This window comes from Xyrauchen texanus, chromosome 41 (genome assembly GCF_025860055.1).
Source record: "Xyrauchen texanus isolate HMW12.3.18 chromosome 41, RBS_HiC_50CHRs, whole genome shotgun sequence".
Taxonomy (NCBI): domain Eukaryota; kingdom Metazoa; phylum Chordata; class Actinopteri; order Cypriniformes; family Catostomidae; genus Xyrauchen; species Xyrauchen texanus.
In genome coordinates this window covers 3,133,346-3,151,203 of record NC_068316.1, presented here as the reverse complement: position 1 = coordinate 3,151,203, position 17,858 = coordinate 3,133,346, and the positions used below count along the sequence as shown (strand labels likewise).

Sequence of the window (17,858 nt, the reverse complement as noted above, 5' to 3'; positions counted from 1 at the left end):
CACAATGCACCCTAATGTGGACAAGGTTTACATTAGAAACCCTATATTGTGCATTTTCACATTGAGAATAAATGTGTTCATCCAAAAGCTGATAAATGTGTCTTTCAGAGGCTTTATATGGAGTTAGGATGAAAATAAGGTGCATTATAAACTGTTCTGAAACCAGTGCAGACAGACAGCACACTGGAGGTTAAGTCATGCACTAAATAGGGAGCAAGGGAGCATCCTATAGCTCTCCTATAACTGTTCTGAGACCAGTGCAGACAGACAGCACACTGGATGTTAAGTCATGCACTAAATAGGGAGCAAGGGAGCATCCTATAGCTCTCCTATAACTGTTCTGAGACCAGTGCAGACAGACAGCTCACTGGAGGTTAAGTCATGCACTAAATAGGGAGCAAGGGAGCATCTCATAGCTCTCCTATAACTGTTCTGAGACCAGTGCAGACAGACAGCACACTGGATGTTAAGTCATGCACTAAATAGGGAGCAAGGGAGCATCCTATAGCTCTCCTATAACTGTTCTGAGACCAGTGCAGACAGACAGCACACTGGATGTTAAGTCATGCACTAAATAGGGAGCAAGGGAGCATCCTATAGCTCTCCTATAACTGTTCTGAGACCAGTGCAGACAGACAGCTCACTGGAGGTTAAGTCATGCACTAAATAGGGAGCAAGGGAGCATCCTATAGCTCTCCTATAACTGTTCTGAGACCAGTGCAGACAGACAGCACACTGGATGTTAAGTCATTCACTAAATAGGGAGCAAGGGAGCATCCTATAGCTCTCCTATAACTGTTCTGAGACCAGTGCAGACAGACAGCACACTGGAGGTTAAGTCATTCACTAAATAGGGAGCAAGGGAGCATCCTATATTGCGTTCACTCCTAAAATCTGATCAAAAGTTCAGTTTCAGGCTGCAGATGATGTTTGGATCACTCAACATGTTTGACACACATGGGACGATGATCATCAGTACATAGATTCACCATTTATAATGGATCATTTTATTTGAACATGGTTGGCTGTGATTGGATGATGCTGGACATTACTTATATCTGAATTAATTATGCTAATTTCTGATGTAATGTCCCAAAAACATGATTAATATTAAATATCAACACTCTTGGAAACATAATAAACAATTTGATTTAACAAAATATATATATATTTTTTTAAATCTGACTTTCTATAGTTTGGGATTATTTAAATTTTTTACAATTTAGTCCCGTGGCCCACATATGTGGACCTACATTTTTAGGAAAAATATTTGCTCTAGAATTATTATAATTTTTTTGCTTGTTTATTAGGTGCTACAAGTTACAAATCAAAAATGGAAACGTAAAATGCACACGGGGGTCTCAGGGGGGTTAAACAGTGTACAATAATAGATTTCTTTGCCGTCTTTATGACAAAGGAATATATTAGTTAGAATATATATATAATTTTATTATATATATATATATATATATATAAAAATAAAAAATTAATTATATATACAGTATATATATATAAATAAATAAAAAACAATATATATATATATATATATATATATATATATATATATATATATATAAATTAAAAATAAATTCTATATATATAAATTAAAAACAATATATATATATATATATATAAATAAATTAAAAACAATATCTCTCTCTCTCTCATCTATATCTATATATATATATATATATTGTTTTTAATTTATATATATATATATATATATATATATATATATATATATATATATATATATATGTTTTTTTAATTTATATATATATATATATATATATATATATATATATATTGTTTTTTAATTTATATATATATATATATATATATATATATATATATATAAATTAAAAATAAATATATATATATATATATATATATATATATATATATATATATATATATATATATATATATATATATATATATATATATATATTTATTTATTTATTTATTTACATATATATTTATTTAAAAAAAATGCAGAATATGTACTCACTGTATCTAGCTTAGAATTTGTTATTGTGTTTTCAGCGACACAGAGACACCTGTATTTAATTTATAAAATGTATTAATGTATTTATTAAATTTATCACACTTCTTCCATACCGAACCAATAATATCAAATAAATAATATTTATAGAAGTGGAATCTAAAGAGAAACTCAACCTACATTTAATTCTCTGTACAAAGTCTACAATGAAATGTTCATCATTATAGAGTTGATTTATTTATAGTATTATTATTGTAGCTACAAGTTATAGTAAGTGTCAATATCAATATATTTAATACAATCTAATGTGGTCTGATCGTTCATTTTTATATGCTGAATGTTTAATAAAATGTGCTGCAAATGTTTGTCTAATTATAGATATTCATTTAACAGCAGATCTATTTCTTAAATAATGACTTTAAATGAAAGTGGCATTGAAAATAAAATAAAAAATCTTTTGCAATGGATAATTGAGCTTTTAATGTTTATTTGGAAGAAGTTGCACATTTTGTGCAGGTTTTTGTGACGGATGTCCAAATACTAAAGAAATGTAGAGACTTCTGCAAAAAAGTGAGAAATGCATGCAGATGGTTTATAACTGTAGGTAACTAATCTTCCTCTTGCTGTGCCTCCAGCAGCCCCTGAAAGTAAATGTAGAAGGCGTTGCAGTAACTTGGCGATGTGTTTGGGCTGGACTGAACCTGCTCAGGTTTCTGGGATCTGAAGGGGTTTGGGCCAGTGTCTTTAATGTCCATCTCAAGTTCAGTTAGAATCTCTAGAGAATTCTGCAGCTCTGCATCACTATGAGAGAGAGAGACAGAGACAGAGAGAGAGAGAGAGAGAGAGAGAGTAAATAGTCCTAATAAATATGTATCTATTTATATGTATTTCACAAGTTTGTTTGCTGTCCACAGAGGAGCTCAATGAAGCAGATTCAACTCGAGCTCTGAAGTACCCCCCCCCCCGCCCCGGGACTATTAATAGGAGATGATTAAATGGGGCAAGATGCCTAGGGTAAAGGTGGAGTTGGGGAGGTGGAGGGATGCTGGACCGAAACAGATACTTATATACTCTGGCTGTTCATTGAAATATTAGATGGACTCGCTCCTCCCGAAATTACATTTAGGAACTTCAAATCAGTCTCTATGGGTGGTTGAGAAATGTACAAAATTAATATTTCTATTTAAGATGCTTCATCATTTTAAAATGTTTTTTTTTTTTTTGCATTGACATGCAGTGAACAAAATCATTTTTAAATGTGTAAATACACCATGCAGTCTTAATAGTAGCATGTAGCATGGAAAACTTTGCCTCTCCCTAACTTAAAAGCTTGAAAAATATCTTATTTACTTTTTTTCCCCAGTGTTGATTTGCACAATTTTCAAGGATCCTCCAGAGATTAAAGCAATATGTAAATTCATAAGATGCCGTTTTTGAAAATAGACCCCAAATACAGTAGAAAATCTCAATATATTTAAATTGTATTTCTGTCCACATTGTTCTTTTTGCTAATATTCAGAATTTCACAGTTTATAACGAGGACAGTCACACTGCAAGACAAAAAATACATTAATAAATGTTAAATAAAATTAAAATAATATCAAAATAAAATTAAAATATTAATTAAATTAAATGAAAGTAAATTAACATTAAAATAACATTAAAATATTATATTAAATTAACATTAAAATAACATTAAAATAAACTTAAAATATTAAAATTAAATTAATTAACTTAACAACTTATTTAAAAATTAAATAACATTAAAATAACATGAAAATATTATATTAAATTAAATTAAATTAAAATAACATTAAAATACAATTTTAATATTAAATTAAGTTAAAATAAACTTAAAATATCAAATTAAATTACATTAACTTAACAACTTAACTTAAATTAAGATAAAATAACATTAAAGTAAAATTTTAATATAAATTAAATTAAATTAAAGTAAAAAAACATAAAAATTTAATTTAAAAAACATTAAAATAACATGAAAATATTATATTAAATTAAATTAAAATAACATTAAAATAATATTAAAATAAAATTTTAATATTAAATTTAATTAAAATAAACTTAAAATATTAAATTTAATTACATTAATTAACTTAACTTAAATTAAGATAAAATAACATTAAAGTAAAATTTTAATATAAATTAAATTAAATTAAAGTAAAAACATAAAAATTAAATTTAAAAAACATTAAAATAACATGAAAATATTATATTAAATTAAATTAAAATAACATTAAAATAATATTAAAATAAAATTTTAATATTAAATTTAATCAAAATAAACTTAAAATATTAAATTTAATTACATTAATTAACTTAACAAATTAAGATAAAATAACATTAAAGTAAAATTAAAATATAAATTAAATTAAATTAAAATAAAATAACATTAAAATCAAATTTAAATAACATTAAAATAACATTAAAATATTAAATTAAACTCAATTAAAATAACATTCAAATAAAATGGAAATATTAAAATAAACTTAAAATATTAAATTAAATTAATTAACTTAACAAATTAACTTAAATTAAGATAAAATAACATTAAAATAAAACAAAAATATAAAATTAAATTAAGTTAAGTTAAATTAAATTAAATTAAATACAGTTTAAATAGATAACTCTTTATGGAGAAATTCTGTTCTTCAGTGTCAAAGAAAATATATGAGAAATGTGTGCACAGTGAAATGACATGCCATGTCAATTGTGCATTTGTGCGTGTGTGTGTACATGCTGTGTGAACACTTAGTTTGAGTAAGTAAATGGTCACATACTTGTACATGGTGAATAAGGATGGGATGTTGTAGTCTCTGAGCAGCAGTAAGGTGGGCAGCCAGCCCTCTCCTAAACCCTGAGATGCGTGGAAACCTGGACAAGGTGACAAACAACACAACACAACTCTTAAATCGCAAACACTCACAAAGAGGACAGACCCGACAGGTTCAGTCTAGGAGATCCAAATAACATTTAAATCCAACATGAAGCGTAACAAACAAAGAGAGATTAGCTGGATAATCTCTGTCTTTGTTTATATGTCTCCACTTTGTGATTGATGTCCTGTATGTCCTGTATGTGCCCTCATCCAAGATTAGGTGTGTGTTGATATAGGGGCCATTAAAGTCAGTTAGTGTGTTCAAGGGTCCTAGAAAAACAGCAACAGTAAAAAGGGGTCATGAGTGTATTTATGACTATGTGGTTTGCATGGATTTCACCTGATTTGCAGTAAAATGACTTCTGATGACACTGAAATCACTATTTGGATAAAAAGCCACTAAGTCAGTGAGGCGGGTCATTCGTTGTTCATGCCCAAAAGGGTCTAATTCTCAGTTCAAGCGCCATCCTTGTTATTTCATCGAATATCTCGGCCTCTGAGTGGACTAGAGGCTCAATCTAGGTGTCATTAGAAAGCTGAGTTAACATTTTATCATTAATAGTTGAATGATGATCTGTTTTGCATTCTTTTCCTTCTGGATGGCATATTTTGTTCTGGTCATCGGATACATAACATTGGCTTATTCAGCCAAGCAAGCTCACAGACAAGTAAACAATGGCTCATTTTTTAGGGAACTACCTAAGGAGAAAGCAGATACGTTTTTGTCTACTTGGGACCTTACAGCTGCATTTATCGGAGCATAAAAGTGACGTTTGTATTTGATGACTTACAGAAATCATATTTCACTTTGTGATTCTTTTGAAAATATTTCAAACTGTGGTATTAGCACAACAAAATTAACTATATACTCACATTCCTGAGAATGAGAGCTTTCATTTCATAGGCCTATGACTTGCCACCATTTAGGTGCTACGTGAAGGACTTTTATTTTAATATATATATATTTATACCCATTACCTCTAGGGGGCGCACATTTTCAATGCGAATGTTTCTAGGCCTTAGTTTGTTATTTTAAATAACATAAATGCAGATGTGATGGTTATTTCTGAAAAGTTCATATTCTAAGATTTAACACGACACCTCATATGCCTGAATTACTGTATGTATACGGAGACTTTACCGTTTTAACCGTAATCTTTTTTTGTGATATAGCGCCCTTTTTGGATCTGCCGGCGGGTCCATATAGGAAAAGGTGCACCCTTTTCTGAAGTGGTTATTTTGAATACGCAGTACAGTATCTTAATTTACTACTTTAAAATAGGTATTTTGCTGTCTTAAAGGTAGTTGCATAAGCTGAAATATTTTGGGCTACAAACAGGGCTGGACTGGTAACCTGGCATACCGGCATTTTCCCGGTGGGCCGATGCTCTTTGAGGCCGATCAGGGGCAGACTTGCCATCGGGAGAACCGAGCGGGCTGTAGGGTCGGGCCTTGAAACTTGCCGAATGGGCCGCGATACGCTAAAATGAACCGCCGCATTATGCAGAACGAAAGACCAGCAAACACCACCACCCCCGCCCCCACCCCCAACAACTTTTGGGCCAGTTGCCATGTAAAATCCCATCCCGATTTCTCTTCCCAGTCCTGCCCTGCCTACAACTATTGCTCCAATATCACTATAACCTCTCCAGGGGCCTTTTAACCCAAGTGTGGGCAGTGCCCCCCTTGCCACCTTGTTAATTTCCATCAAATAAACCCTCAGTTTATATTTCTTTTCACACAAATTATGTTGCTTCATATATATTTGATACAAAGAAATGTATTTTTTCGATCTTGAAACACTTTGCAAATTCTCCTTAAGGGGGGCCTTTAGCCCTAACTTATCAATTCTTCGAGAGCAGTCTGGACTTTGATGGCTTGCTCCTGTTGTTAGCTTGCAAAAACGAGTGTGTGGGTGACTGACAAGTAAATGTGGTAAAGTGCTCAGAGATCTACTGGTGTTGAGTCTTAATCTGTCGACAGTTACTATGAATCAGCGCTAGTAAAAGTCAAACACCGGGGAAAAGATTTATGACTAACACCTGTCTGCACACTGAATCTTCCTAAAGAAACGTCAGTCTGATTCTATAGATGGAAACTAAACCCCCCAACTTCAGTTTAAAGAGTCAAGCATATGTACATGATGACAACAGATTCCATTGAAAGTCAAATCTATATTTTAGTAAACTCCTCGATACCTAGGACAGTATAAGTACACCTCTAATTCATGTCTATGTTTTCAGGGTTAAGAAAGATGCTCATTTCAATCTATATTAAATGTTGGTAAATTCGATTTATTTGAGCCAATTTTCCTTCATCATAGAGACCTGTTTATGATATTCAGGTATGAATGTTATTGCTGGTGTGTGCATGTACCTGGGTGAAATCCAACCACTAGATCTGGTTTGGCTGCTTCTCCTTTCTCTACAACATCCTCCCAGAACTGATGATAGAGGCCCTTGTAAGCACTGATGTACACTCTTCCTCGGGGCCCGAAAGCCCTCAGCGGGGGCCTCATGATGAGCCCCTTCACCACCTCTGGCCCCACCATCACCACCTCCAGACCCTGGTGCCCAGGGAACATGCGGCTGAGCTCGTCCATGTCTGTCGTTCTGGCTCCCAGGGTCTCATTGTGACCGGCGCCAACCAGATGTACTGTCAGAGGCCGAGAATACGGGTCCAGGCGAGACATTTGAAACCCCAGACCCACAGTCAATGACCGAGAGAAGAACTCGCTGCAGATCCGCCACACAGACTCGCAAAGCTCCGCCTTCTCCGGATGCGGTCGGCAGGCATTGGTCCAGAGATCAGTCATGTTTTGGCCGGACAGGATGGGCTCCAGACGGGGTGTCAGTTCGCCCTGCATAGACAGCCAGTCATCCCAACACCTCACCTCTTTAGCAGGGCGAGACCACACCTCAGTAGAGAAAGGAAGATCTCCTGTTGGAGCACAGAGTTATTGATAAAATAATACTTAAGGTTAAAATGTGTCATTTTTCTATGTTCAAATTCTTAAGCTTAATAGTCATTGTCAAGAATTTCACCACAAAGTGTGACACTGTGCCTCTTTGGCACTATCAAAACGTTCCTCTGTTTGTTTGAGCAGCCCATCCAGCTCGACACAACAACATTGGCTCAGCCAATCGTGTGAGTTTGGGTCGGGACTATCTGTTTGTACAACCAATGGAAAATGGGAGTTTTCTGGAATCAGTGTGTAAACAGTGATTATTTTTGCAGTTCCGTTTGGTGACACTGGTGTCTCTGAAATTACACACTTCGGTTTTAAGGTGTCATTCTTTGGTGGGGATAGAGTGGTGGTGGTGTAGTGGGCTAAAGCACATAAAGCGACTTACAGTGCCCTTATTACAGGGACAATCCCCCCGGAGCAACCTGGAGTTGAGTGTCTTGCTCAAGGACACAATGGTGGTGGCTGTGGGGATCAAACCAGCAACCTTCTGCTTACCATTTATGTGCTTTAGCCCACTACACCACGTGAAATCCGGAAGTCCATCGCACGGATTTCCATTGAGATGAGTGTAGTTCGCCCGCAGAACTGTTTTATTGCGCGCTTTTACTGTTACCAACATGATGCTTTATGATGCTTTATGATGCTTTAACAAAATAAATCATATTGCAATGCACTTGCTTGGAGGAGAAATTATAACGAGAGTGAGTGAATTCAGGATAGGGCTTAAAATCTGTTGGTGCCAGCCGGGTCACACGGAGGTACTAGCCAAGATTGGGTTTCAATGTAATGCCCGTGCACACTACTAATGTAGACAAGAAAATCTCACTGACATTAAACACCCTTGCAACAGCATGCTTTTTCATCTCACCGGTGTGAACAAGCCACTCCACCAGCCTGTCGATGGAAACCTTGCGAAGAAATTTACAGAACTTCTTATGCAAAGACCAGTCCTTCCTCTGACAGTCTTTACTGCAGTAATACACGTTTAGACACCTGTAATGTTACATGCAAAACAAAGAGACAAGACAAGAGGTGAAAGGGAGTTTTAGAATTTAGGTTCTGTCCTCATTTACTGACCCTTGTGTCATTTCAAATGACCTTCTTTCCTCCGTCGAACATGAAAGGTGATTTATTTAAAGAATATCCTGACCGGGGGTTCTGGGCAGCTCAGCGAGTATTGAGGCTGACTATCACCCCTGGAGTTGCGAGTTCGAATCCAGGGCGTGCAGAGTGACTCCAGCCAGGTCTCCTTAGCAACCAAATTGGCCCGGATGCTAGGGAGGGTAGAGTCACGTGGGGTAACTTCCTCGTGGATGCGATTAGTGGTTCTCGCTCTCAACGAGGCGTGTGGTGAGTGAATCCAGCCAGGTCTCCTTAGCAACCAAATTGGCCCGGTTGCTAGGGAGGGTATAGTCACATGGGGTAACCTCCTCGTGGTGGTGATTAGTGGTTCTCGCTCTCAATGGGGCGTGTGGTGAGTTGTGTGTGGATCGTGGAGAGTAGCATGAGCCTCCACATGCTGTGAGTCTCCGCGGTGTCATGCACAATGAGTCACGTGATAAGATGCGCAGATTGACAGTCTCAGACACGGAGGCAACTGAGACTTGTCCTCCGCCACCTGGATTGAGATGTGTAACCACGCCACCACGAGGACCTACTAGGTAGTTGGAATTGGGAAGTCCAAATTGGGGAGAAAAGGGGATCAAATTAAAAACTTTTACAAATTTAAAAAGAATATCTTGACCAGTCTTAACCATATAATGAAAGTGAAAGAGGACTAGGGCTGCCAAGCTAAATAAATGACAAATTACTACCACAAACGTTTTCTAAAGCCATACGATAACGATTTTGCGAGGAACAGACCAAAGAGAACTGACTATATGATCCAATCGCAACAGTTAACAGTTAACAACCCAATGGATGGAAGATTATCAGTAAATAACGACTTAAATTTCAGTCTGTTCCTCACACAAAGCTATCCTATTACTTAAGAAGACTTGAAATATAGTGCATACATCGTATGGACCACTTTTATGATACTTTTATGGTGCTTTTATGGCATTTTACAGCTCGACAGCCCCAGTCCTCATTCAATTTCATTTATGGAAAAGAATTGCTTGGATATTTTTCCAGAAATTCACCTTTTGTGTTCCAAGAAAGAAAGTCATACAGGTTTGAAATGACATTATCGGGTGAATTATCAGTTTAAAGTCAGTGTTTTATTACATAATATCAACCCTCAAGAGTTAACGTTTCAACAGACAGATAAAAAGGTCGGTGCCATTTTTAGAATCTGCCCTCATCATTTCAGTACTTTAAGATTTTATTGTGGTGGCAGCATCGTGCGGTGTACGTGACCCTGTTGTTAACATCTGCTTGGATTTTACGAAAATAGCTGGTACAGACAAAGGGAGACAGAACCAACTATGGTGACCTCAGAGATACAGAGATACAGTCTTTTATTTCTAATCCAAAAAGCACAGAGAAATTCCCCATTAGCAGACGAACTGTTGAATAATGTTCTTACAAATCAGTCCAACCTCTCTTTAAGATATTTAGGAAATGGACCGGTCCAGTTCGATCAAATCTCTGGATCATTACTGGAGAAATGGGAATCATTTCTCCTGGATGGTGACGGTGTGTTGGTTTATAGCAAAGTGTGTTAAAAGAATGCTTGAATGGTAGACGCCCAACTGGACTCCAGCTTCACTTTAACCACATGCTATTTTTAGGTGAATATCTGTGGTTTAAACTTTGTTGTATCTTACCTCCAGGCTAACCACAGGAGAACAGACTAGCTCATCTGTATGGCCCGTAGGAGGGAAAAATCACTAATGAGATCTCTATCTCAACTGTTTCTCGTTGGCAGCAATGAAGAGAAATTAAATGGAGAGCTAAATTGAGACTATTGCTGGAGTCTGCCACTTCTCAGATGTTCCTCCTGAGAAAACGTGACCTCGGTTATCTTACATGTCTCCTCTAGTGTTTCAGAAGAGATTTTAACAATGTCTCAAACTGTGCTCAGATTAGACAAGATGATACTAAAGTCTGCACTCTGAAGTCAAACATAAGCATCAAATCATAGACTGTAAAAAAGATGGGCGACGCCCTTCGCTCTTTTCCATTGGTGAGAACTGAAGCCGCCAGTGTCCCGATATGGCGCTGACATCTTGGGACTTGAGTCTGCGCAGTTGCGATTTCGGGACCAGACCTGCGCAGTAGTGAGCAGGAAGTAAAGCCGCGAAATCAAGGCCCCGCCCTCACTCTCGCTGAATCAGTCGCAAGCACACGCCCCTGCACTTTTGACTTTTGACGGTGTGAAATAATTAATTATAGAAATTTAGATATTCAATTTAAAGCTCCAATCTCCTCAGTCCTCCGAAGATCCCGAAAAAAAGTCCGTTGGTGCTTCAGTGACTACTTCGCTCAGAGAACCTGTCAATCACAGCTGTCAATCATGATGTCACAGCACCGTTTTTATAGCATCAAATAACTAAAAACAATCTTATTTTGGAAACAAACACTTGAAATGACATCAACGTGATAGAAACGACAGTAAATGACAGAAACTATCTTTGGAAAAAAGATATGTGAAGTGTAATTTAATTGTTAAGTTGGTCTCACGTCCCGTTGAATAACATGGGGAGGCGGGGTTTATGACCTGTACAGGCAGAGAAATTGGCCTGGGATTTTACATGACAACTGGCCCAAAACTTTGCTCATTTGAGCTTATCGCGGCCCATTCGGCATGTTTCATGGCCGACCCACTGGCCCGCTCGGTTCTCCCGATGGACAGTCCGTCCCTGATCGGCCCCAAAGTGCGTCGGCCCACCGGGAAAATGCCCGGTATGCCAGATTACCAGTCTATATACAGTACATGAATCGTCCAAACTAAATGATTCACTAAACTTAATCTGACTTATTTTCCTTGAATGGTGTGCATACAAACATTGTGCTCACGTGGGTGAACGTATCGGGGGAAATGTTCACATTTCGGGGAGTTTTGCCTCCTGAAGTGAAATGTAATTTTCCAGGACAGACGGCCAAAAACTGGGACTATCTTGGATAATCCTGACTGGGGTGGTTGTGTTGAATTAGCATGTTAGCTTGTAGCATTAGCACCTGTTGTTAATTGGTGGTGGTGGGGGGGGGGGGGCAGTTAAAGGTGTTAACATCTTGCATTATTTTTGTGTGATAATTAGTGGGTGATAACAACCAGAGGGCAGAACACTGAAAGAGCTACGTAATATGACCTACACCTGCAACAGGAAAGACAGCACCAACTGGGACAAGCAGTGTGTATGTGTGGTCTCGTGCGAGTTTTAACGACTGTGTTATGCATGGAATAGTGTCATTGAGCTGATAGATGAAAGTTGATGTTAAATGAACAACTCAAACTTGACTAAGTCTATTCCTTGTTCTATTATTGTAGTAAACTCTAATGGCTCTCTACAATAGCATGCTCTTACGCTAAGGCTAGCATGCTCTTATTAGGGGTTAGTGATTTCAATAAAACTCTAACCCTTAGTATTAAACTTTAACATGTATCACAGCCTGCACATTTATGTGGTCATTTAAGGTGGTACCCCAGCCATATCTAGAGACCAGAATATCATAGAGAATTTGAAGTCGGCTGTATTAAAACAACCACTTTGCATTTGTTCAGAGCACCTTAGTAACCACATAGCAACACACTGTCACTGCTAGTAATGCGGTTGCAGATTTTGCAAGGGCATGAAAATGTAAACCTAAAATTAGCCCAAGCCAACATACCGGTTTTTCCAAAAACTCTAAACCAAGGCAAAAAATTCCTATTGTATCTGCTCCTGGAGCTTTTAAGCTACATACCCCAAACTTGGCACAGACCTTCAGACCGCTCTAACCCGGGTTGCTTTGTCTTTTCTAACTGATCAGAATTACGGTTTTCGCACAGTGGGCAATCAAACATCAGAGAAATCACATACAGTATACTTACATTAACGGAATGTTCAAATGGGCAAAAATTCAAATGTAAACAAACCCAAACAAAGGTCTTTTAGGTCATGTTCACACTAATACGTTTTAGTTTTCCTCCACCTGAAAAGGAAGACTTTTTGAAATGCTCTCCATGGTCTTGGAAAATAATGACATTAGGAAACTGAAAATGGAGAGATTCCGACTTGAAAAAACCAGTCATTGAATATATATATATATATTCATGAAAATAACCACAATGGCACTCAACAGTTATAGGTAGTTTCTGTTTGATTTCAGACTGATCTCACAGTGAAATCGAAAATAGTAGGCTGACTTTTCTTCAGGTAAAATCAGTCTGTGCTTTCCAAAATGCAAAACATTGCCCCCAGTGGCCAAAACGGTAAGTGTTGTTGGACATATGGGCACTCGTGAGCTCCATTTTCCATGTGTAATGTCCACAGAGTGGCGCCAAAATGCATATTTTATAAAACGAACCCCTCCAACCCAAACCCCAAACCTAACTATAACCACGAGTGGAGTAAAAATGTAACGTTAGAGGAAAAATGCAACCTCCGAATCGTGCTTGTCACTGATTACAAGATCGGAGGTGAGCTCCCCTCCCTCCAGGACATCTATACCAGGCGGAGTGTGAAAAAAGCTTGGAGGATCATCAGAGACTAAACACAGGTAAACAAATGTAAACACATCGGAGCCAATGCAAAAATGTATGATACGAGATGCACTCGTCTGTGAGTCAGTATAATGCGGCCGATCCTTTTGTACTGGAACTATCGGAAATAACATGACATTTTCTTGACGTTTTATTCTAGTCGCCATTACCTGGGGAGCACTTTGTTTTGAAACATTTTGCAAGAACATATAGAGGTAATGTTGTGATTACATATTTTGCTGTTGTCAACAACAAAGCAACACATGGATCCGTTTTTGGCTCACTTGGTGTTTGTATATACTCACTTAATGCAGCGTTTAAGCACTTTAGGGTCTGGCAGGTTGGCTGGAAGTTTGGAGCAGCAGGCACAGAATTTAAATGTGTCTTCCAAATTTTTAAACATTTCTTTATGGGAACGAAATCCAACCTTCCCTTTCCCCTCCAATGCTGCCCTAATACAGAGAGCGAGAGAGAGAGAGAGAGAGAGAGAGAGAGAGAGAGAGAGAGAGTGTGTGTGAGACAGTGAGAGAGAGAGAGTGTGTGAGAGAGTGTGTGTGAGAGAGTGAGGGAGAGAGAGAGAGTGAGGGAGAGAGAGAGTGAGAGAGAGTGTGTGTGAGAGAGTGTGAGAGAGAGAGTGTGTGAGAGAGTGTGTGTGAGAGAGTGAGGGAGAGAGGGAGAGAGAGTGAGAGAGAGTGAGGGAGAGAGATTGAGAGAGAGTGTGTGTGAGAGAGTGTGAGAGAGAGAGTGTGTGAGAGAGGAGAGAGAGAGTGTGAGAGAGTGTGTGGGAGAGAGGGAGAGAGAGTGAGAGAGAGTGTGTGAGAGAGTGAGTGGAGAGAGAGAGAGAGAGAGTGTGTGAGAGAGTGAGAGAGAGAGAGAGATGTGAGAGAGTGTGTGAGAGAGAGAGTGTGAGAGAGTGTGTGTGAGAGAGTGAGAGAGAGAGAGTGTGAGAGAGTGAGTGAGAGTGAGGGAGAGAGGGAGAGAGTGTGAGAGAGTGTGTGTGAGAGAGAGTGAGAGAGAGTGTGTGTGAGAGAGTGAGAGAGAGAGAGTGTGTGAGAGAGTGTGTGTGAGAGAGTGAGGGAGAGAGAGTGAGAGAGAGTGTGTGTGAGACAGTGAGAGAGAGAGAGTGTGTGAGAGAGTGTGTGTGAGAGAGTGAGGGAGAGAGGGAGAGAGGGAGAGAGATTGAGAGAGAGTGTGTGAGAGAGAGTGAGAGAGAGAAAACATGTAAAATTCCACTATTACTCAATGGGAATCCTATTTCACACACTTTCATCCATGCTGAAAAAACTAAAACCAGCCTAAGCTTGTTGGCTGCGTGGTCTTAGGTGGTTTAAGCTGGTCTAGCTGCTCAAAAGTGCCCAAAAGTCCTCTAAAACTAGCCATTGACCAGGGCTGCATTTCCCAAAAGCATCGTCAGCTTAAGTTGATCGTAGAGACCATTGGCATCCCATGCTGGTAGACCAGCGAAGACCATCTAAACAGCGTAGGCTGCATTTACCTGTTTATTTGGTATGAGAATTTGCCTCACCTGTAATCTTTGTAGTCCTTCATGTTGAGTTTGTCTAAGATGACTTTAGATAGTCCAGGCACTTTACTGTCCAGAGCGTAGAAACCAAACTGGTCTGAGTAAACACTGTCAGGGGTGGGAGTAAAAGTGTCTGGTAGAGCTGGAATCGGACCGGCCATTGTGTTTGAGGTCTTGACCTACACATGCATGAAACACCAAATTAAACTGAAGCCTATTTTTAGAAACATGAAGACTTTTAGCATTATGACGCTATTTTCATGACTATTAAACATCAGTCAAATCTTTCATAATACTGTGAATTTTTTAAGATTTCCCCCAAATTAATACGTGTCACAATATAAATATATATATAAATAGTTGTTTCCTTTGATCATAGGGTGAAATATGACCCCAAAATGACCACAGATCTGATTTGTACATTAAAATGTCAAAGCAAACGCTCGTATAAAGTCTCACTCTGGTAAATGACACTCCGGTGCTCTAATATTTCACATCAGTTACTCACAAACAAAACCATCAATCTTTAAACCGTATAAAAGAGTTACAGAGAGCGAGAAAGAGATTTGGAGGTTTGCTTTAAAGGCTGAATATAATACACAATTATTCACATATAGACTCTATAAACTGAAATAAACTCATAAATAACTAGAAATATCACAGCAGAAATATCATTGCTATAATAATGTATAAATAACAATAATAAAGACATACTCACTAGAAAGAAAAAGCTGCAATCGGCAAATTAAAAACACAATTTTATCTCATAAAGGAACAGCCAAAATCCACAACCTTGGGAATTAAACTTCCCTTAAATCCAGATCCAGCAATAGTAACTCCACCTCTCTCGCTCTCTCTCTCTCTGTCTCTTTTCCTCTCTCTCCTTTTTTGGGGATGAAAGGAGAGATTGTCCAGGTTGAGTCCCTAGATACAAGTTCAAATTACCCCGAACACTTTTTTACCATTAAATTACCCCTCCCCTCTCCTCCCCAGGACTTTCAAGACTTCATGGTGGTCTAGAATTACCCAAAGATATACTGACCCCCAGCATTTCAAGATGCCCACGGTCTATTTTTCGCCCAATATTTACCCATTTTAATACGTCCTGATTGCTCAGTCCACTATTTACCAACCCTCCCTTCATCCAGCACATTTCCTTTTTATCACAAAGCATCATTAATATTGCCTGTAAATAATGTGGTATGATGCAATCCTATTCTTCACACTGTAAACCCTAATGTGGTCATTACTGCCGTAAGCATGAAATGAAACGATAACTCAAATATCTACATTTCTTGAACTTATTATTATTATTTAATCCATAGATTTTAAGTGCTAATAACTATTGCATTAGTGCATTATTTTGGAGAATTCAGTTTGATGTACAATCAGTTATGATCTTCATTTTGAAGCTGTGTTGTTATATTCCCTACCATTAAAATGATTAACAACATTTAAATAGCAAATCTGAGTTGTCTATGTGCATCTAGACACCTCAACTTAAATAGTGAAGTTCTAGATGAACATCAAGGTAAGTGAAATTCATTGCACAAGTTTTGGAGGCGCCGTTACTCAATTAAATTGAGGGAATGAATTTACTCAATCAATTGAGTAGAATCAACTCATTAGGGTTTTCAGTGTATTTAAGGCTGATATTAACAATAAGTGTGTTATTGTAAGAACCGGTAATCTATTCAAATGATATAGGCATAAAAATGTCATGTTTACAATAATGGGGTTGAACATTTTTTGTTCTTTTGAGTTAGTGCTAGTAATGATAATACATATCGGTACTCAGTATATATGGGTTTTCAAAGGCATATTTACTGGCCATTAATCTGCACGCCAGCTAGGATGTATGACCCAATGTTGGTCCAGCATGGAAACTTTGCATGGATTTCTTACAAGAGCAGAAATATTTTTGAATGAAATAATAAATAATAGAAATTAAATAAAGAAATTTCACGGCACAAATAGCAGCATGTTCTCTGAAACCTTCTGATTTCTGCACCATCACCTGCAGAAAGTCACTCTCAGTAAATTCAACTTATCTGAGATGATTCGCATTATACGTACACATACATCAAAGTCAACATGTTATAAACGACCTATAATAAGCAACAACATTGTAATGTAGAAAGTAATAATCTAAGGTGAAGTGTGTATTTCTGTGCCCCAAGTGGCACCAAACGGAACTGCAGGAATAATGACTGTTTTCAAAGAGTCTTCCTAAACAATTACCAGTCTTACATTGGTTGAAAAACAGTAAGTCCCGCCCCCAAACTCACACCATTGAGTCAATAGAGTGCAACAGTCATTTCCCGGAAGTAAACATCCCATTCATTTATCCCATAGACTAGTTGATTTTCAACGATAAATTATAAAACTTTAAAGACAGACCTACCGTGAGCTACAGGGATGTTCATCGATGTTATATGCATCCGTCTGCATTATCTAATATTACTTATTATTATTATAACAGGTCCAATAATTAATATTAAGAAAATGTTTTTTACAGTACAAGAACCCACCCCATACACACACACACCAATTCTCATAACTGTAATGAAAAAATAATCAAAAAATTAATTCAAATAAAAAAGCAAAAATGTGTTATTTAAATTGCAAGATATTAATACATCATGGTATTTGTTGTACTGCCTTAGCTATTTCCACGTTTAAAAATAAATCATTGTACTATATACATTTTTAACATTAATATTATACAGTAAAAATAATAGATTTTAGGTATCAAGAATTATAGTGGCGAGAATCACCATTAAGAATACTTAATGTAAAATAAACCCTTTAACGTTGAAAGATATAAATAAAATAAGTGTC

At 37.2% G+C, this 17,858-nt stretch overlaps 1 protein-coding gene across 1 annotated transcript; it reads right to left on the bottom strand.

Annotated features, from left to right (window-relative positions):
* Positions 1–2,014: 2,014 nt before the first annotated feature.
* On the bottom strand, positions 2,015–15,838 carry LOC127634212 (putative protein MSS51 homolog, mitochondrial). The gene is made up of 7 exons (XM_052113673.1): positions 15,736–15,838; positions 15,021–15,196; positions 13,801–13,947; positions 8,738–8,862; positions 7,278–7,841; positions 4,804–4,897; positions 2,015–2,806 (listed from the first exon to the last, which is right to left on the bottom strand). The coding sequence occupies exons 2-7, from the start codon at positions 15,176–15,178 to the stop codon at positions 2,614–2,616; spliced, it is 1,281 nt and encodes a 426-aa protein (XP_051969633.1). The 5' UTR covers positions 15,179–15,196; positions 15,736–15,838; the 3' UTR covers positions 2,015–2,613.
* Positions 15,839–17,858: the final 2,020 nt, after the last annotated feature.